Genomic DNA, 21,384 nt, shown 5'->3' on the forward strand with positions numbered 1-21,384 from the left:
AGCGAGCCTTTCTCGGAAAACGTTGTATAAATGAGACTCGCTTGGCATCTTCATTTTTTGATGTCGAAGAATTTGCTTGTGATCTTCCTGATCCAGGACTTGTTTTCCGTCTACAAGACAACATATTAGTAAGAGCCAAACCTCCATCAATACTACTTACCTAAAGCTACCCTTACGAGTGATAGAAGTATAATTATGAACATCAAGCAAACTAGAACCTAAAGAAAAAAACACCATTGCATAGACCTGAAAAATATATACTAGATTGATCTGCTGTGAGCATCTGCAGAGTCACCATTTCCATGTTGTTGATGTACATGTTCTTCAGCACATTCCAACTCTGGAAAGTCAAATGATAATTACCAGTGTGTGTGTGTGTGTGTGTGTGTGTGTGTGTGTGTGTGTGTGTGTGCGTGCGTGCGTGTGTGTGTGTGTGTGTGTGTGTGTGTGTGTGTGTGTCATTTCTATGGGGCCATATGTCATGACTTTTGCACCAAAAGTCAAGAACTGTTAATGTGCCAGAAGTCAAGAACTGTTGGTCTAATTTACCTTGCACGTGCACACTACAGATTGACAGTTTTGACAAGTACATGTGATTTGCACGCACATGCACACCACCTATTTAAGACAATTCGTGTTGGTAGTTAGTAGTTGAGTTATTAGATTCCGTTCAGGTCTACCTATCTATATTGCAGTAATTTTGAGACTGTTAGACACTTAGCTGCCGAGTCATCAGTTCTGTTTCTCTCAGAGAATTAATGGATTCACCTTTTGTTTGTGTTATTTGCAGACAAAAGATTGGCGCTGCAAACAGGGTTCGAAACAGGGTGCAAAAGTCATGACACCATATAGCCAATTCCAATTCAAGATCAAAATTAGATCCTGCACATGTAATTAATTCAAATAAGACATGTGCACGTTTAGCCCAATTACTGGGCAATCCTGCAGCTCATTTCCATGAAGTTAGATGCTACATATCTTAACAATGCTATTACAATACCAATACAAAGCCTTGCCTTGATGGCCTTCATCTGTTGCAGATTGTGACTGATCTTGTTCTGTAAATTCTGGAATCTCATGGTCTAGCTCACATGATGACTGGGATAACTTCATTTGTTCATTTTTTATCATTTCCTCATAGTCTTCCTCCGTTTCAAGATAAGAAGCTGGTACCCACCCTTCCACAACGCTGTCGTCTTTGCCTGCAGTTCTAACAAGCCACCACTGTTCACTGGATTCATCAATAACCTGAAACTGTTGTCCTTGTTGGAACGAGATGATCCCCTCTTTAGTATCATCTTCATTTGTGGAGTAGCCAAATGCTGCTACATACGTTTCTAATGACTAAGTAAACAAAGCAAATTAGTCTACTTCAATTAATTTATTTTTATATAATAACTATGATTAGATTAGACTAAATAACACTTTACACCTTTTCATAGTTCAAGGTATAAAAATTTGGTTTTCATAATTTATGTACATAGCGACGATTCTCAAATCAAAATCCTAGTTACAACCATAACAGTTCACGTTTCTTTGCAAAGTAGCTCTCTTCATATAGAGTGAAACTTTCTCCCCCTCCCCTCCTGTATTCAAACCCTACCTAGTCACACGGGTTATAGACACACAAACATGTACATTTGCAGTGGGTACATAATATGGTATTTGCTAATCGAGTTTGATGCATATGCTTCAATAAAGTTTCATTTCCCAATTTTCTGTCAAAGACAAACTTGGTATTACTGGTAAACAAAAGGAATACAAAGTACAATTTACACACTAAAGTGTATCAAAAAATTAGATCTTCATCATGTACTTCTATACTCTAGAAATGTACTCCCAAGTATCACTAATCACTTCTTGAAACTCAAGAACAAATAAATTGCATGTGCTATTAGTCATTATACAATGCCTTACCAATATTGGTATCAATGCGTCTAATTGTCGTAAATTTGTTAGTGCAGTGTACGTACAAGTCTCACCGATGACAAGGGTTGAGTTGACAAAGCCAAGGATTGAGTCGATAAAGTCAAGTCTTTCCACTGGTCTTCCTCATCCACCAAATCATCTTCAGAGTCGATAAATGACTCTACTCTTGCTAAAGTGCTACAGACAGTTAACTCTAACGACGAGTGCTTTCTCTGTGAATCCAATCCTTTCAAGGCTGTAAAACAAATTCACATAGTAATTCATTACTACTACATATGATATACAGTATACTAGTCTGGATCCCTTAACAATGCCAAAACCACACTATCCTTGACAACTACAACTGTTGGCAAGTAATAGGTTTTCCACTAAGTCAGGATCATCTCAGCTGACATCAGGACCATTTGCAGTCAGCCAAAGACATCCACTATGTCACATCTGCTGAATTAGAAATTGTCTGGTAAGTCTCTAAAATTCTGCCAGACTATGTTATGCAATAAAAGTTAGATTGCTTTTGCATTCAGACCTTTTGTAGAACAAACGCCGTACGTATCCTGGTATTGCTGTATTATCCAAGTATTGGCGTGTTCTTCCATTATGCGGGTGGTATCTTCACAGATGTAGTTTGTCTGGTCTTTCTTCTCTAGAAAGTGGCTCTAAGCTTGAATCACCGTGTGTATATTAACATCCGAGTTGCCATGGCACCAATGGCCACTCTGTTACCAAAAATAACTCATCGTTTGGTGACAGAAAAATTACAGTTGGACACATGTCAGCCAGTCCAGTTACTGGTTACACCATTGACACTGTGTAGTATCATAATGTTAAGAATTACACAGAGAGATATTCCATATTAACAGACCTCTCAAATTTTCTTCACACCAAATCATGAGACTGTCTTTTGAAAATAATCACACCCATAAACGTGTCCAAAGTAGGCGTGGTTTATCCTTATTCATCATTCATTAGCTGGAAACAGCATACATGTTGTTTCTGTGCGCCAAGGCTTTGCCTCAAACTTCCAAAAGTTCCTTTTACTGTGGTAGATACCCGGACCCCGGATACCTCAGATACAAGCAAGCAGAGTCGTATATAGCGTCTACTTCAAAGAATCCGTTATGTTGAAAAGACGGGGCACTAACAGGTCTAACTGTCAGAGTGTCTCACAGTATAGTAGGCTTGTTGGGAGAAAGGACTGGCAATTGTGAGAATTGGGCACAAATCGTGAGATTGTGAGACATGCCCGTAAATCGTGAGTCTCACGACGAAATCGTGAGAGCTGAGAGGTCTGTATAATTAATCTAACAGGAAGTTATAAATTTACAAAATAATGTTAACTCAATATGGTGAGTTACTAACAGGAAGCATAAACAGTAGACTTATAATACTCATAACGTACTAGTGCAAAACTTGCTACTCACCTCTCATCATATGAAGTTGTTCTGACAACAGCTTTCCTATTTGTTTCACCCATGTCCACTTGATATCATCCGTCATTGCTTCCAGTTGATATTTCTGTCTTGGATTACTTATCTTTCCTGTCCACAATTCAAATCTCCTCTCATCATTTGTCCCACACTCATTCACTCCAATTTCTTTGATTTTTAGAGTGTCTTTGCACACGTAGCTGTCATTAAATTTTCCTTCCTGTTTACCCTTTAAGACAGCCAAAATAACAACCTGCTCCAGCAGGAATACATGAGATTTCCTTTGTCTACCATCACCATTCCTTACATTAGAGACAAGAAATTCATCCTACAAAAATCAGTACAACCAGCATAAAAAACTATTTGAAGTCTGACATGCTTGTGTAAATCATTTAGAGAGAGCACAGTTAACACATCCACACACACACACACACACACACACACACACACACACACACACACACACACACACACACCACACACACACACCACACACACACACCACACACACACACGCACACACCACACACACACACACACACACACACGCACACACCACACACACACACACACACACACACACACACACACACACACACACACACACACACACACACACACACACACACACACACACACCACACACACACACACACACACACACACACACACACACACACACACACACACACACACACACACACACATACACACACACACACACACACACACACACACACACACACACACACACACACACACATGTACACACACACACACACACACACACACACACACACACACACATGTACACACACACACACCACACACACACATGTACACACACACACACACACACACACACACACACACACACACACACACACACACGCACACTTTGGTTTAAAGTTCCAGACCTTGCACCTTACTTTGGTAGTACTAACAATTACCTTGATACATTGTCTTAGTATAAAAATTACCATTGCAGTAATATTAGCATTGTCAATTGCACATTACACACAATTAATGACAAAGTTTGTACAACACATAAACTAAAGTTGCAACAGATCAATTCAGGTACTCAACAATTGAACATCATACACAATGAATGACAAAAGTTAAGTCGCAAACCTTCAGCAGGAGCTCTCCCACAGCATGAATATTGCCCTATATACTTCATAGTTACTAAAGACGATTTGCAAGAAGAAATCAAGTAACAACCTCATAGCCTTCAATCATGCTCAATTGCATAGCATTGTTAGCTTGCTTTGGCACGTCTGAAGTTACTTTCAATGCTTTCTACAGTAACAACTTTAGTCAACTCACAAAAACCTCTATTCTACACAGACACAGCAGACACAGTTTTTCTTACCTCGAGCTCCAGAACTTCTTCAGTATTTCCCAATGAGTGAGAGACCTTTAGCAAGTCCTGTAACAGTATGCATGCTTGCTGTATGAAGACGTACATCATTAACAACAACACCATTCATATGCTTGCCTTAAGTAGCAAAGAATATTTCATAATCCTTTGGACAGGCTTGATTAAGTAGTCAGGCAATTGCAATCGATCACCCAGCTGTTGTTGTATATCCTAAAATGTGAAAAATGTACAATCTACTTTAAATGTACCTACAACACTAGACACACCACATTACTGGAAAGACAAAGATTGCTCACAATAATAACTCTGTTCAACTTACATGATTGTCCCATTAACATACCAATATCATCAATCATTCAGTCTACTGTGTCCAAATTTATGAACACGTATCTAAGCAAAATCTACATGCATAGTTGCCAAATGGGTAAAGGACGGATTTGCTCACTGCTTGTACATACAAACATGCAGTTATAAGTACTGTACACTTCTTTTGTTGATCATCTAGATCTGTAGAGCACAAGTGACAGTAAAGTGCCAAAGGTGTCCCTCACGAAAGTTGTGTCATTCTCTAGACTTCCCTCACGAAAGTACAGTCAACTGACGCTCTCATGCAGGGCAACTGGCTTCATTCTCTATTCAATATGCATGCTCTCAGCTAGTTATAAATATTGCTAATAAAAATAATAGCTAATTACAATAACTTGCACTTAACTGAACACTAGTCATCTTCAACTATTAGTAGACTAAACGTAAGCACCATAAAATCCATGAAAAGTTAAACACAATACCTCAAAAAGAGTTCCATGAAAATTGGCCAGAAACGTCTCTGATCGTGGCTTATTCTCACAATAAACAACATATACTCGAAGCAGTTCAGATTCCTAACACCACATTATGTACATGCCTTCAAGTAGTGCATGTACTTTACTATATATACTTTACTGCTGAAGCATTCGGCAACTCCAAGAACACCATGAGAATTCTTCAGTGCTGGCAGAAATGTACTACGTATATAAAATTCTAGCATTAATTAATTAAACAAAACAAATCAGCATTACAATATCCAACGTACTTCATGTGGAAAGAGTAGACTTCATCTATGTTTCCAAAGATTAAATTGTACTTGCCCTTCAGTGAGTCAGGTAAATTTGGACTTTTCATTTCCTGCCCATATGTCTGCCACAAATGTACAGTAACAGTAGCTGTATGTACATACCTAACAAGCCGCTCGGCATACGTGAATAAAACGAGCAAGTTGAGTCACATAATTTTCTTCTGTTTCCATCAACTCTTTCAAAACATAACTGCAGCAGGTTACACGGTAGTCTACATTGTAATTGCAACAAAATCTCCTACTGCCTTTTACTCACTCCTGTCGTATGCGTAAAGACGGAAGTCTTCCAGACTTGTCTTTGGTTTCAAAATCCTATGTATCAAAAGGTATCAACACCATAACATCCGTTTCACAGGAAAATCCTTTTACGGCCACCATACCGAGTTCGGTCCTACCTCTAGACTCTGCTGCTTCCAATCATCCATTGATGGCAGAAGCTACGACAGCAAACGACAAAATTACTCTCTTCTACTCGACCTCACTACGTCACACTCATACCACTTGTAGAGAACGGAGTCGATCTATAGAGGCCAGCCCAAACCCAGCGATACCTTGTACTGAAAGAGAACGATGCTCGTACCACGCTCTACCGATTTCTTTCACCGACTTCGCCGGTCGTCGTTTCACAATCAGTTTGCGTCTCCACTCTTGCCGTCTACTACGTATCGCATGCCACCAATTCAACCATGGCAACAACACCCATTTCCTGGGAATGATCACCTGGAAGTACGTGGACTAGCGCGGCTTCCGTCGCCTGCCGTTTCAGCTTCAAAGGCGTGGTCTATACTACTGCCATTAGCTACATGATCAATAATTGTTTGATATAACAAGTCAGTCTCCAGTTTCATGATTTATACAGACAACCTTGTTGTTTTGTGAAATTTTGACCAGTCTCAACCCTAGCAGAATGTAAAATCAATTTGCTAGTGTTAGCCGCTTTCATGTCTTCATAACGTCTAAGTTCAGTAGATTCGACAAAAGAGTTGTTGTCATTCTCTGCAATCTGTGAGTTAGAACGTACAACAGCAATTACGATTATCTGTAGTTGTACAATAGCTACACCAGTCTCCAATCTTGATTAAAAATTTATAATAGCACTAAATCATATATAAGACTCTGGAGTTCACATAACCTGGTCTACGTCTCCATCGGAGACGCTATACGTCAAGGCCTCTGCATCTTCTCTGTTCTTCTTCAGCCCTGCACGAATACCAACCACACCAGGAAGTTCAGACTGAATAGATGATGACTTGTTAGCAGTAGCCACTGTAGTGCACGAGACAGAGCGAGAACGTGGAATCAATACGGCCGTAGCAGACGACCTGTGTAGAAGAACCGGCGAACTAGCACTGTTATCATGGCTGCATCTACGTGGAGGGCTGTCTAGCCTCTTTAGAACACCAACATCTTGCTTTACTTGCGAAGATTTTACGACACTGGCCTCGTTCACCCTTTTAATACGCACAACTCTCGATCTGCTGAACGAAGTTCCAAAAACAGTATTGCTCCTCGGTCTATGATCTTCAGACAACGTGCCGCTAAGATCTCTTCCATTCAAGCTGTCCACAACATGGCGTTCAGACAGAGGCTCTGGAACAGAAGAGGTTGTCATTAACTGTCTAGCATTTCTGCTCAAGTGTAGAGGGTTCAAGGTCTTGCTCTTTGAGCTTGCTGCCTTTGCCTTGTCTGCAAGCAGTTGATCAGATGGGAATGAAAAGGCAGAGCTATCAAAAACTCTTGCGTGCTGCCTGTGAAGAGGCCTGACGAAACCTTCTGCGTCTGTGATTCCTTTCTTCTCATCTCCTGTAATGATTGAGGCTAGTGCTGCTGCCAGTGTAGGACGGGCTAATCCTGGTCTATCAGGAGTTTGCGGTGTGCCTGCACCCTTCTTTTTCTTCCCTACTTTGAAGGACCGTCTCAACAATCCTCTTTCAAGTGACAGATGGCCGGGAATTGGCTGAACTAAAACATTTCAAAGTTTAGTGAAATTGTTAGTCTTCTTTACTTTTCACTACCAGGTAAACTTAGTTGTGGTTAGAAATGCAAATTATCACTATAACCATTCAATTTTATTCTTTAGTTAGATAGTTGTGTTTAGTACCTATATGTCATACCTTAAAAGTCCTAGTTATTAGATCTCATTTTCACAGTTTTACTATTATTAGCATACCCTGTCATAAGGTTAATTAAAATTAGAACACTCTCTAAAGACCACCATTGGAACGAACCTACATAAACTAAAAAAAGAGGCAGCAAACATTATTATGAGAAACAAAAAGGGACAAGGACAACAAACTAAAAGCAGCAATGTCACGATCATATCACATTTGTGATTTCATGTACTTACTGAGTACTTCTATTGCACAACATTGATTCTAGTTTTTATGTTATATTAAAAGTTAATACATAACATTATCACCCCTTTATGCAGCTGCCCTATCTTACAGCAGTTGAGAACCTCTAACCTGACAATTTAATGTCCAGACACGCCCACATTAATTACTTAATTAAGTTACAGTTTAAGTTAGAGTTTCAGCTGACATTTTTATGTGGTTTGCAATATCTAGCGTCATTGTACTAGAAAATTTGATATCCAATAAAACAATCAATTAACTAACTAACTTACTACTAAAGATGTTCCACTGTCCAAACATAATGCCCTTGTCTAAGTATAAACTAATACAAAACATCCTTAGGTCTATGCTTTGTAAATTTAAAAAGTAATTAAGCATCAAACCTTCCCTACTACGTATATTTTATTGGTACCTTGCTGTACGATATGACGAAGTGTCTTTACAACATCTTGTTTAGCTTCAATAGTCTTTGCCTGCATAACAAAATTGTGGAGTAATAAAGAAAAGGCACAAATGACACCGCCACAGTAATGCCACACCTTAAAAATGTATTTCATTTCTGACTGTGATTTACCAGTTGAGATACCAAACTTGCACGGCTCTCCCTCAATAAACTCAACCACTATCATCTCCCTTGTCTACGTAGACAGAAATTAGCCCAAAACTGCACAAATTGATCTGGTTTCTACTTGTCTTCACTTTACAATACAGTGTTGTACAACTTTGCAAGATAATTAGATTACTATTATGAAATGGATTTTGAAACCATCACTAAACATTAAAGTCTGTAGCGTTAGAAGTAGTGTGTTAGTAATATATACCCATATATATATATCAACTAACAGTCTGTACAACACTAGAAGCAGAACTCATGCAAGTCACTTCACCAGGCATGAACAAACTGAAATCATTTTATCCATAGCATTTCACACTGCACTTAGAGCAGAGCAGTTTGTAGTGAAAACAAACCACAATACAGTCTGCTAAATGCCACTGGCAGCAAAATAGCAAAAAATCTCCACAGTGTTACTAACATACATGTACATGTGTACGAATATTACTACCTCTGACTGAGCTAACATACCAAAACAGTTGGCTCTCAGTTGGTGGCATAATTAATTAGGACCCCAAACCCCTTCAATACAGAAATGTAATACAAGAAATTAGCAGCATTACAAGTGCTTGCTGAAAAATTCCTGTCTAAGTAACTAAGCTATCACTTGTATTACTTATTTGAAAAAATACAATCGTACATATGTGTCAAACCTTCATGGAAAATCTATGTAAGTAGCCTGTTACACTGCCCAGTTGATCTCGAACACATTTGCAAACTAAGATCACTTCACGAAAACAGAACAACTGCTGCTCCTTCTCTTTAGACCAAAGAATCTTACTGTCTACAACAGTAAAAGTGTCTTGGTGGTACAGTCGTCCAAGACTGTCAGAGTTACCCTACAACCACTCATATTTAGCAGGTCTACAATAGCAACTAACTAATAAAACTATTCACCTCATACTCTTTAACCATGCTAAAATTCATGACATCATTTGCTTTCTTAGGGATCTCCAACATAATCTGTAATGCTTTGTCCAGCTGTACCATTGGGTCTTTCAGTCTTTGGCAATACTTTGCCAATTCTTGAAGTATGAGGTGATATCGTGTAATACGTTGAACAGGCTTAATTAAATATGCTCCCAAACCAATATTGTGGCCTCTACTTACTTGCCATTCCTGCAACATAAAAGTAACAAATAATTATTTGCAGTCATCAGTAACAATCATTAACTCTAGATGAATACATACTGTCAGAAACTGTTGTCCCTTTTCAGCTAATAGAGTCTCAGAGTGTGGTTTAGTTTTGCAATAACTGAGATACAATTCAAGAAGATTGCTCTCCTGCAAACAACACTCATGTTGGCAACAAATTTAAGTATGATGTCACAAGTGATTACCCAAGTAACAAAACACTTTGCTACTTCTTCTGAAGAGTGACCAGCTTCCTTAAGAGCAGAAAGAAACGTCCTGTTCAACACAATAATCTAATGTCATTCAATCAAAACTACCTAGAATCTTAAATACATTACCCTTGATGAAACTGCAGCAATTCTCCCATGTTCCCCATCACAATGTTGTCTTTTCCCATCAAAGCAATTGGTCCATCTCTGTCCATTTCCTCCTGATAATGCTGCAAAAATACAAATCCAACAGCCCAAATTAATAGTTTTCTAGTCTGACATTGCAAGATTCATAAACAGAGCAGACACAACACCTAACTAATATCAACATTCTCACCTTAAGCACATAAGCCATGTCGTTGACATATCGATCTTCAGTTACAATCATTTCTTCCAGCAATAAACTGTACATACAAACAAGTTACTTACAGCGTTTTGTTGTTTTGTCTTGTCTTCCCTCCCACTATCAGTTTGCCTGTCTCGTCAGCCAGGTCACAGTCCATGCTTCCCTTTCTTTGCATTTACAAACCACCACAAACACAAAGTGTTTAGCAACAACGTGATAACGCTTCCACATTGTGGTTACAGTAAATGTTGCAAGCTGTTCTCTTTTCTGTCACCAAACATTCTTCATTCCTATCAAGAGTTCTGCCTTTGCTGTTCCAAGCAAACAGCAGAAGACGGCCTACTAGCCTAGGTCCCAGTCCATTTCCTTACAAGCCAGAAAATGTATGCCACTAGCATACATGCAATCAAAATATATGTACAGTCATGCCTAAAAGATACGGTCTGGGAAAAATAAGGTAGCAAGTAAACCTGTATGCTGTATGTGTGTCTCTACAATTCTGCCAAAACTTTTCTTATAATAGATTCCAAAGACAGAATATGCAGTACATTGCTTGGCTGTCTAAAAGGCTTCTATTTTATTACTGTGTCACACATACATACCTACTGATTGCCAAACCAAACTTCAGTGAGCAAAACAAACCAATGGTAGCAAATCTGTGCAAAAACGGCAACCCTCTAATACTCTTCCATGCAGTTCAACAAAACTGTGTAACAACTCTTTCTGTTGCAAGAATTTAAACCCTACTGCTTGCTCTTTTGACAAACATTACTTACATTCACATTTGCATCTCATATGTAACAACTACAAAAATTTGAGAATCCAATCTTACTCCCGTTTCTTTTCCTGCCGTTTTTTGTCGTCTTTCTCCTTTTCAATCTGTACATGTTGTTCCTTTAGTGTTGCTAGATGTCCAGCTCGATCAGCCATGTCTGATGCTAAAGCAAGACAGTGAGCAGCAACAAGCTCTGTCCGTAAAGCAATCCGACTGTCTTCAATTTGCTTTGACAAGCTTTCTAGTTGTAAGAGCTTAGAATTAAGAGAAGGCATAACTTGCTCTTTATGTTCAGCCAAGTCATCAATGACATTTTGAGCACAGCAAGATGACTCACATACATCTGTTCTGTCAGTCAGTTTGTTAAGAAATTGCAAAATGTGATCACGTTCAGTCTGGAACTAAGATCGCAAAAATATAAACCAAAATTACTAGTGCGCACGCGCGCACACACACACACACACACACACACACACACACACACACACACACACACACACACACACACACACACACACACACACACACACACACACACACACACACACACACACCACACATACTCAACCATAATTAGTAATCTTGCACATAATACTTAATAACAATGCTAGTCCTGACCTCTGACAGCACTTCATAAAATTGCTTTGACAGTTTTAGTCTCTTCTTGTGTTTCATGAGCTTGTCCTCCAAGTCCTGCCAAGATGAGTTCAATACAGCCAACCTCACCTTCAACCTGTCTGTATCACAGTGATCAAACTTTTGCAGTTCAGCTGCCTTTTCCATCAAGTGAACAGTTTTATCGTGATAACTTTGAATCTCTTGGCTTTCATACTGCTCCAGGTCACAAATCAGTTTTTCCACAACATCAGCAGAGTTTCCAACACTATTCTGTGGTGCTATAGATTCCTTACAATTATACACCCAGTCAGTAATCCTTTTGGCATCATCCATAAATCCAAGTATCTCATGATGTTGTTCCAAAACTCTGTGTTGTTTCTGCCATAAACGAAGAGTTTTACGTTGTCTTGCACCCATACCTTCCAGCATCACCTGCAATTACAATTTGTTTTTAGTTTTGATCATCTACCAGCAGTCGAATGTGCCTCTATACAATGTTTGTATGTCCATTTACAACAAGGTTTAATACCTAAAATGTACTGGTAATCAAAACTATTTGCTACACCTTACCTGCACTCTCTGCATGTTTTCCTCATATTTCTCATCGGCTACTCTACCATGGTCATCACAATAGGCAGTCATTGCAAACTCCTTCAGTTGCTCTATAAGATAATTTGCATCTGAGACAAACCGATCACACTCCTGAACAAAAAAATCTTTCTGTTGTTTGTGCTGCTCAATAACAGTGTTTACATGGGCAACACTGTCTGGAACAGACATATTCCCAAATTCTTTCTGCAATGCAACAGACTGTGATGTCAAATCATCATGGTGACGATGAACATCATGTGACATGGTCAAGAGTGAGTGTCTGTTGTCAACGGCTTCAGCAAACACAGTCCATTCATTTTGAATAGAAGTAGCAAGTTGTTGAATTGTAACGATATCATAATGGTCATAGCCTTCAAAATCTGCTGCTTGAGAAACCAACTCCTGAACATTGTCAGCCATTATCTGAAACAGAAGAGGTTCATGCATCTAAGTAAAACAAAACAGATGCCAGACAAAAAATCAGCGTTTTCTGTGTATTTTGTGTGCACAAGATCACTCTGCTAAATTCAGATATATGTACAATAAAACTCATAATCACATTACTCTTTACGTGACTCTGTAGATACAAAATCTAAAACGAGTAAGCAAAGAAAAGTAACTGACAATACATATAAAGACAGCAAGCAACAAGCAGTCACACAGAGGACAAACAGTGAGTGAGACAGACAATCAACATGTACAAACACACAAACACACAAACAAACTACAAACATGTACACAAACACAAAAACATAGAAACCAACCCCAAACATGTACAAACACACAAGACATAGAAACAAACCACAAACACGAACACACGGGCATAGAAACAACCCTCCCGCCCTCCCTCTTTCGCCCTCCCTCTTTTCCCCCTCTCCCCTCCCTTCCCTTGACTGGAAACAGTGTTGTCAGTAACTGTTGTTCTCCAGCAATGTAATGCAAAGTGATAGCAAGAAGGCTTTGTGAATTCTTACAATGTAGACACTTAGATTTTGACTGTCCCTCTACACAGTTGTTTATTTCTGAATTAGACACTTGTATGCAACCCTCTGACGTTGTTGGACATTAGTGGCTATTGCAACATATGGCAACTTACTTGTGATCAATGACAAACAAAATTTTACAATTGGATGACAGAATGATGGACAGACGAAAACCCAGAAAGACAATCAAACAACAAACACACACATCTACACAATCGAATCACTTAAAACAACAATATCCATGGCACATTCTCATTACTTCAATTGAAACTTCAAACTCTTCATGGTCAGCGAGCAATGCTTCTGCTCTTTCTAGTGACTTGCCAACGATCCTTTTCTTTGAAACCAGAGCACTATAGCTGTCTGCGATAGCACCAGTCACCTTCAAGCAAAAGCAGACACATAAAAACATGAACTACATCAATCACACACGATCGTGCTTCAAATTTCAAAACACTACTGCTCTAATGGACATGGCAGTGCAGTAGTCTGTAAAGGATATCCTATTGACCTTGCAAACACATGCAACTAGACTGTGTACAGTAGCAGCTAGTGATCTCATGACAAACAATATAAGCCCAAGCCCAAGTAAGCAAACCTGCACTTAACTATTTGAAGGATGCAATGAAACATAGAGACACTTTTGTGCAATACCTGCACTTAGTCATTACCCTTCTTTCCTGTGGTAATGTCTGTACCCACATTCCATTACGTGAGACCAATTACAATTTAATTTGCTACTGAAAACTAAACAGATCAACACGTTTTGTACTTTCCAAACAGAATCAGTACCCACCTAACAAAGTCAACATTCCATTCAGTACATTTATGTTTAAATCAGCTGTCATTTACATTCAACAACCAGCAGTACCTGTGCCACGTTAGTTTCGTAGTCTCTTAGCTGTAGACATTGCTCCAACATGTTCGCTCGTGCCATTCCTGCCGCTTGTGCTTGAGAGAACTTTTCTGCCATATCATCCAAAATACTACGAACATGGACTACAGCCGGCTTAGCATCCATAGACGTTGCCAATTGAATATTGCTTTCACTCAAACGAGACAACAGACTGTGACCTATACACCAAGACACTACTTGTAAATCAATGCACATCACAAAGGAAATGCTTGAATGATACAAACTAAATCTCTACAGACAAAACGAGTCTTTAGTCTGCTTAATTAGCACTATTACTCATTTACAGTCTAATCGACAATGGCACTTATTGCATGAACCTTTAGGCCGTGTTTCCACTAGCTGCACCTTAAACTAGATTAGCCTAAACACGTTTAAAACTAAACCATTTCAAGAAAGTGACTGTTTCTACTAGAAATGTGGACATCCAGGATGTACAAGACAAATCGTCTAGGAATGCCTTATTTTGAAGTATTGGGCTGCTGTGTCACCAAGTCAGAGCAACTGTTGAGTGTCACTGATTCAGCGTCTGCTAGTAGAAATTTGCATGATGATGACCAAGTACACCGTCTTCTCTCTCTCTGTGGTTCTGATGATTTCTTTCCTCTAGTTATGATCCTTACATCTTTTAAGTTGATCTCATCTAAGCAAAACAGTCAACATCCATCAAAATGGCATTGTCAGAAGCCATCTAGACAAGTGTGCTACTGTCACGTGACAGTTAAACCTAAACCACTTTACTAAACCTACTACAAAACGGGTTTAGGAAATCGGTTTAGGTTTAGAATATAACTGGTTTAGTGGAGGTGGAAACAGGTCAATCCGTAAACCAATTTAGCTTAAACCACTTGTTAAACTGGTTTAGGCGTTATTGGAAACGCGCCCTTAGTTTCTACATCCGGTTAACAGCATATAGTTACACTAAACTTTGAAGCTGATAGTGTAGAATTAGCAAGAAATCCGTTCTTTTCTGCCAGTCAACTGCTCTCCTTTTAACCTACACTAGCTGGTCGTATAATGTCAGAGAAGTCAAACAAATGCCTAAGGAACACACAAACCTTCGAGTTTGCGCCATCTTGTCTCATTGTTGCTGCTCGGTATTTTCTAGCTCCAGTAATGACAGCAGCTTACAAAGAACTCTGATGATCTGACATAATTCAATCTACTCGTGCCTCCAAACCTGCTGGCATATTCAATGTAGCCACACTGATAGCTACCAGTATAATCCTTGCTACAATGTCTGTTACTATGTAAAACATCTGCCGTTGTATTAAATGTCCACACTCTGAACAAACTAAAACACTCTTCAGCAACAACGTGCACCAGAACCTTGCAAGGTGTGTGGTATACTCTGCTAAATAATGTAAGCAAGCAAGCAAGACAGCACACAACAGCAAGAAAACAACGCAAAAGCTGTATTCTACTGCATGAGGCTGTTGCCAACTTAGTGTGCAATTTAACTACTAAATCTGTAGTAATAAACCAGCTAAGTTTGCTGTACAGTTTACCTGTCTCTGTAATGTATGTATAAGCCTCTTCCATGGCCTCCGTAAATTTAGTGTGGGTGTGAAACATGGTTGCTGCCCCATCGACATTTGGTGCCAGCTGCTGACTTTGGCAATGTTTAAAATACTCATCTATTTCTTGCAAATGCTGGCACAGAAAAGAATTACATTAACCAATTATATTACCATTACTCCACGAAATATAAACCAGAGATAACACGAACAATAAACATTAACAAACAGACAGCACACCAACTACAGAGCCATTCACCACTTACATCACGTGATGCTTCTTCAAATGTTCTCAAAACCAAACAGACATCCAGTTTCATCTTTCTGTCTGCCAACTGTGAGTCTACATGTGCATGTCTTTCCTGCAGTTCTTCCATAGTGCTGCCAATTTTCTTTCTAGTCTCATAATAGTATGGCAAAAGTGAGCCTCCTGTGTTTTCTAATGGCTCGATCAATTTGTTTATCAATGATTGCCCCTGAGCCAAAGTGTTAGCTGTTTGGACAGCACTGTGGTTTCTTTTCAGCTGTGCATCATTGATCATCAGCTTGGCATCATCTACGGAAACTGGAAAGCAAGTGTCCACTGCATCCTTTTCCACCTGATCCATCCAACCAAGTAACTACACAAAAGAGGTTATCACAATGCAAAAAAGACATGCTCAACTAATTAAATTGCCTCTACTGTATACATGTATAACTCTAGCAAACACATTACTATTCAGTACACATAATAGTAACTGACCAAACAATGACAACTTTACCTCATTGACCGTCTTTTGAAATGCAACTGACATCTCTAACTGCTCTCTACGTCTCTCACTCCGAGCCATTAGGTCATGCATTCTCTCTTCCAACTGATCTGCCACTGAACGTATTTGATCAGGATCACATTGACCACTAGAGGCTAAGTCTTCTGAAGAAGCAAGAAGCTTGTGAGCTGTTGAATTCATAATCTGAGCATTGCTTTCAAATGACTTGTGTTCACTAAGGAGAGCTACTGCTGCATCATGACCATTCCCGACACCTTTGTTTTTGGTGAAAAAACTAAACCCACTTTCATCAAGCCAGTCATGAACCTACAATACACATTAGTAAGTTCTAGTTTATTAACTCTTTACATGCATATATAATCCTTAATTAACATAATGTTTAGGTAACTCGGATGGCTTCTTCATGAGAATTACATAACAAACAGAGACAGACAGACAGGCAGGCAGGCAGGCAATGGTCACTTATCACTTATACCCTATGACTACTTTGTACCTTTAGTGCTTCCTTTTCAAACAACCTCAGTCCCAGTCCCTGTGAGAGATCGCGCATTCTCTTCTGCCAGAGTGTCTCCAACATTTGTTTCTCTTCACTTGCCTTTACTAACAGCTGTTTGACATGATTCGCTGATGTATCATCATCTATCTGAGCTTTCTCTGCCATATTCTGAAGCAGTTCAATCAAAGTTCCACCTTTCTGCTTCAAAGTACTAAACTCTTCCACAACCGTTTCCCGTAATTTCTTACAGTTTCTAATTTGCAATTCTACCTCTGCTACATTTTGGTCAATCGACTTCTCTTCAAAGGCTGTCTTCCAGTCAATGACATTGTGCATAAACTGAAACACCGATGTATGAAAGGCCAATGCATGATAAAGGAGAGCATTTCTAATTGTCAGAGCTTCACTTAGATCGCTATATTCATGCTGCAGTCGATCAGATTTAACTTTAACGTCTTCAGTAGCGTAGTGACCATTTTCTAGCATTGTTGCAGCTTCAGACACAACAACATCAAGTATGCCACTGCATTTCTCCTATAAAAAACATTAAGTAAGAACATAAAATACAAGCAGCAAATGAGCACTAAAGATAAAGACAGGCACAGAATCCATACTAAGACACGCCAGAATAAACAAAGCACCTAGAATAGAAAAAACTGACTGTGACAAACAGACTGATACATACACAAGACTAACAGCTACAGAAAACATTCGAAACAAACAACCGACACACAAACAGCCTTGCAGAGACAGGGAGTTGATCAAACCAAATGTAGTGACAGACAGCCACATACACCTCTCACTCACTTTAGCTGCATCTTCTAACTGCTGATGCTTAGTTATCAGCTGCTCAGTTGTAGCTGGTGATGTCCCTATACTGGTACAATCTCTTTTGCAATCCTCACTGGTTTCACCAATCCAATCCAACAGCTATACATAAACATGAAATGACAACTGCAGTTATAGATCATGTAATTTAGCTACAGTACTACTTAGCTAAACATGCAATACAAATATTAAAGTTTAAGCTTCAAATGAACAAACTGACTCTCAATTGCTATCTACTCAAAGTAACGTGTCTCCTACTAACGTTTCAACATTCACTAAAACGCTCTTCACTGACCTCGTCTACTTTCATCTCCAGCGTCATCCATTGCACACATTGCTCTAAAACATCTCTCCTCTTCTCCCATTTCACTTCGAGCTTTCTCCGTTTGCTGTCTAACTTCTCCAATAGACTTCCTAATCGAGTTCTTGCTGCAGCAAAATCAGGATTTCCTTTTCCGTCTTCAGAGCTGTGATAGACCTTTCTAGCTAGCTCACTAAACCGATCACAAACTGGTTGAAGAACAGAGCGATCGTAAAGCAGCTTTAGTTCATCATGATCTGTAAGTCGAGTATCAGCTTCTTCTGGTGATGTGGCTACATTAGACATGCTAAGAGCCGTGTCCAGACGATGATAGCGACTGCCAATTTCAGTAATATCATTAGCAAGAGATTCCAGTGCCTAATAAAATGACATAAGAAACCTGAAACACTACAACAGCAACATTAATTAAGTGTGTCACTGACCATTTGCATTTCAATCCAAGCATTTTGATCATGCTGTAATTCTCCTTGAAAATCCTCAGTCAGCTGCCTGGCATCAATGAACTTGTGCAGCTCCAACGAACTTGACAACATGATGACCTGCAATAACATTCAGTAGCTACAACAGGTAACTGATGCTGAGTGATACAATATCACAATGATTCTTCTGAAGTACCACACACACACACACACACACACACACACACACACACACACACACACACACACACACACACACACACACACACACACACACACACACACACACACACACACACACACACACACACACACACACAAACACACACACACACACACACACACACACACACACACACACACAAACACACACACACACACACACACACACACAACACACACACACACACACACACACACACACACACACACACACACACACACAAATTTGGAAATCAGAGTCATAAAAAGCATAGGTAACTAATACAGATATTATATACCACAATTCCTATTCTCAGTCTTTTAAAGGTACATGCTGCAAAAGATCTACTGCACTCTGCAACAAATGAATTAGAAAAACTAACAACAAACCATCATGATGATACAGAAGTTATCGCAGGTCTTAGTAACAACTCATGTCCATCTACCTGAGATGTACTGTAATGAATATGCACGATTTCCAGTAAACTAACCCATACATGTGTCAATAAATGTTTGGGATGGCCTAACCAAATAAACAACTCTGTAATAGTGCAAAGTTTGAAGATCCACAATATACCTTACATACACAACCTGTATCTCAGCAACAAGCTATATCTTACCTCAAAGTTGTACTTAGTTTTGCTCATTTTGTGGCTCATTGATGTTCGACTTTTTTGCCAAAAACTGTGAGGTTTTAGAATAAATACTGTGTGGATTTTTACTGGCAACGATCGCTGTAAATACAAAACAAAGTCACTATCAAACATGACTAAAATGTCACAAAGTGATACACAACACCTGAAGATGTTTGAGAAGTGCATTTGTAGAAGGAAGGTCCTTATTTCGCATGTCAGCTATCACACTGAATCCAATATCTTGAGAATCTTCACTAGAGTTGTTCAGTTGTAACAAAAAAATGACATTAATTAAGTGCAAAAATCAAAAACTACCAACCACGACGTAGAAAAAACAATATGACAAAGTAGTTCCCCAACCGCAGCTATAAAACAGACTTTCTAAGGTAATTTGCTTTCTTTACAAGAGAGAAACTAATTTATAAATAGACCACAGAAACTCTAGAACAGATAAGATAATCATTTACAATGACCTTGGAACACTTGAAACAAATCTCATCAGCTTGTCAAACTCTTCCGCCACAAATTCTGTGTTTGCTACACCAGGAAAAGTAATGATAGGTCCTCCACGACGATCACGTCCTCCTAATAAGTAATACAATAACTCAACTACATCATAAGCTATATATAGGTATATAGATATAAATAAATATTCAAAATAAATATCCCTGACTACCTGGTATAGTGTTCGTCCTTCTAGTTACATCTAAACCAGAAAGTGAAGCCACCAGCTGCCCAACAGGGTGGAAACCTCACAGCACCGAATAGACTAGTAATAATATACCATACTGTATACTATAATATTCATCACACAGCAAAATCCATCACTTTTGAAGCAAGCACATCATAACTACAGAAGTCCATTACGTTCGCTGCAAATCCTCTTGCTTCAAGTGTACTTCTAAGTTTAATTAATTAATACTAACCTCCCAAATAATTTTGAACTAACTTGCAAATAATTTTTGAAATCTCAAAACTGTTTCACATGTTGCATACACTTTGTTGTGAATCTGTGATTGTGCAAATTGAAGAAAAAAGTTATGCCAATACTTGTCTCTTATTACAAAGTCCCCCATTTGTCACTCATACTGCTGGCTAAGAAACTATAACATTACTGCCAAAGAAAAGAAAAGCGACACTAGACTGGACGGTAACTCAACAACTTCAGTCGTCTAATTAGCTCTACACACGCGTCCAGAGACATGACAAGTCAAATAGTGTTAGAACTGAATGCAATCAACACTTGACAATTTCAGTGTCACTAGCAACGGCGCCTGCACGACGTCTAATCCGGTGAGAGAGTTACATCTCGTCCACTCAACGTCATAATCACAAGATTCCGATCGTCATCCGTGTAACAAGCATGCAAGCAAAACTAGACACCTGACCTCACAACTTCCCATAGAGAAAGACGAACGAGCATCTCCGTCTCGTCATACACTCTCGAAACTAGCTTCAACTGTTTTTACTAACAAGTTGACTACAGAAATCTCTGGACGTTCACTAGCCTGCAATGCGTGTAGGCCTACTAACCTGAAATCACCACTCTGTTTGTCTTCAAATGATGAAGAACGTCTCCGACTCTCACAGAGTTCTCATCTGAAAGCACAGAGAGTTTGTGATATGTAAACGTGTCGAGCAGCTGCAACATGTTATGTTATTCGACGCGTTTTGTCAATCTCAGCAGCTTACCGACTTCAAAAAAGAACGAGAATTCGCTAATACTAGTGGGGCTACACGATGACTCATCGGCCATCTTTCCCAGATGCTCGGATGCTAAGAACGACAGGCAATGTAAGTAACGACAGT

At 39.2% G+C, this 21,384-nt stretch overlaps 1 protein-coding gene across 1 annotated transcript in view; it reads right to left on the minus strand.

The window, feature by feature from the left end:
- LOC134193774 (kalirin-like) overlaps positions 1 to 20,651 on the minus strand; it is a 25,249-nt gene extending 4,598 nt beyond the window's left edge. The window contains exons 1-44 of the mRNA XM_062662607.1: positions 20,525 to 20,651; positions 20,049 to 20,196; positions 19,739 to 19,829; positions 19,561 to 19,674; positions 18,743 to 18,859; positions 18,294 to 18,677; positions 17,978 to 18,100; positions 17,168 to 17,704; positions 16,666 to 16,980; positions 16,171 to 16,524; positions 15,896 to 16,040; positions 14,346 to 14,548; positions 13,734 to 13,856; positions 12,471 to 12,914; positions 11,901 to 12,332; positions 11,340 to 11,683; positions 10,499 to 10,565; positions 10,291 to 10,391; positions 10,159 to 10,228; positions 10,010 to 10,102; positions 9,716 to 9,937; positions 9,472 to 9,657; positions 8,745 to 8,843; positions 8,618 to 8,678; positions 6,979 to 7,813; positions 6,716 to 6,924; positions 6,572 to 6,650; positions 6,350 to 6,509; positions 6,232 to 6,288; positions 6,108 to 6,163; positions 5,975 to 6,041; positions 5,810 to 5,913; positions 5,675 to 5,741; positions 5,526 to 5,618; positions 4,855 to 4,947; positions 4,729 to 4,785; positions 4,578 to 4,655; positions 4,488 to 4,523; positions 3,351 to 3,684; positions 1,983 to 2,164; positions 1,017 to 1,344; positions 296 to 340; positions 161 to 218; positions 1 to 110 (exon numbers count right to left, since the gene is read on the minus strand). The exon at positions 1 to 110 is cut by the window's left edge and continues 109 nt beyond it. Of these exons, the coding sequence (XP_062518591.1) occupies positions 1 to 110; positions 161 to 218; positions 296 to 340; positions 1,017 to 1,344; positions 1,983 to 2,164; positions 3,351 to 3,684; positions 4,488 to 4,523; positions 4,578 to 4,655; positions 4,729 to 4,785; positions 4,855 to 4,947; positions 5,526 to 5,618; positions 5,675 to 5,741; positions 5,810 to 5,913; positions 5,975 to 6,041; positions 6,108 to 6,163; positions 6,232 to 6,288; positions 6,350 to 6,509; positions 6,572 to 6,650; positions 6,716 to 6,924; positions 6,979 to 7,813; positions 8,618 to 8,678; positions 8,745 to 8,843; positions 9,472 to 9,657; positions 9,716 to 9,937; positions 10,010 to 10,102; positions 10,159 to 10,228; positions 10,291 to 10,391; positions 10,499 to 10,565; positions 11,340 to 11,683; positions 11,901 to 12,332; positions 12,471 to 12,914; positions 13,734 to 13,856; positions 14,346 to 14,548; positions 15,896 to 16,040; positions 16,171 to 16,524; positions 16,666 to 16,980; positions 17,168 to 17,704; positions 17,978 to 18,100; positions 18,294 to 18,677; positions 18,743 to 18,859; positions 19,561 to 19,674; positions 19,739 to 19,829; positions 20,049 to 20,196; positions 20,525 to 20,651 (7,948 nt within the window). The remainder of the gene's footprint in view (positions 111 to 160; positions 219 to 295; positions 341 to 1,016; positions 1,345 to 1,982; positions 2,165 to 3,350; positions 3,685 to 4,487; positions 4,524 to 4,577; positions 4,656 to 4,728; positions 4,786 to 4,854; positions 4,948 to 5,525; positions 5,619 to 5,674; positions 5,742 to 5,809; positions 5,914 to 5,974; positions 6,042 to 6,107; positions 6,164 to 6,231; positions 6,289 to 6,349; positions 6,510 to 6,571; positions 6,651 to 6,715; positions 6,925 to 6,978; positions 7,814 to 8,617; positions 8,679 to 8,744; positions 8,844 to 9,471; positions 9,658 to 9,715; positions 9,938 to 10,009; positions 10,103 to 10,158; positions 10,229 to 10,290; positions 10,392 to 10,498; positions 10,566 to 11,339; positions 11,684 to 11,900; positions 12,333 to 12,470; positions 12,915 to 13,733; positions 13,857 to 14,345; positions 14,549 to 15,895; positions 16,041 to 16,170; positions 16,525 to 16,665; positions 16,981 to 17,167; positions 17,705 to 17,977; positions 18,101 to 18,293; positions 18,678 to 18,742; positions 18,860 to 19,560; positions 19,675 to 19,738; positions 19,830 to 20,048; positions 20,197 to 20,524) is intronic.
- Between the last annotated feature and the right edge of the window lie 733 nt (positions 20,652 to 21,384).

This window comes from Corticium candelabrum, chromosome 18 (assembly GCF_963422355.1).
Source record: "Corticium candelabrum chromosome 18, ooCorCand1.1, whole genome shotgun sequence".
Lineage (NCBI taxonomy): Eukaryota > Metazoa > Porifera > Homoscleromorpha > Homosclerophorida > Plakinidae > Corticium > Corticium candelabrum.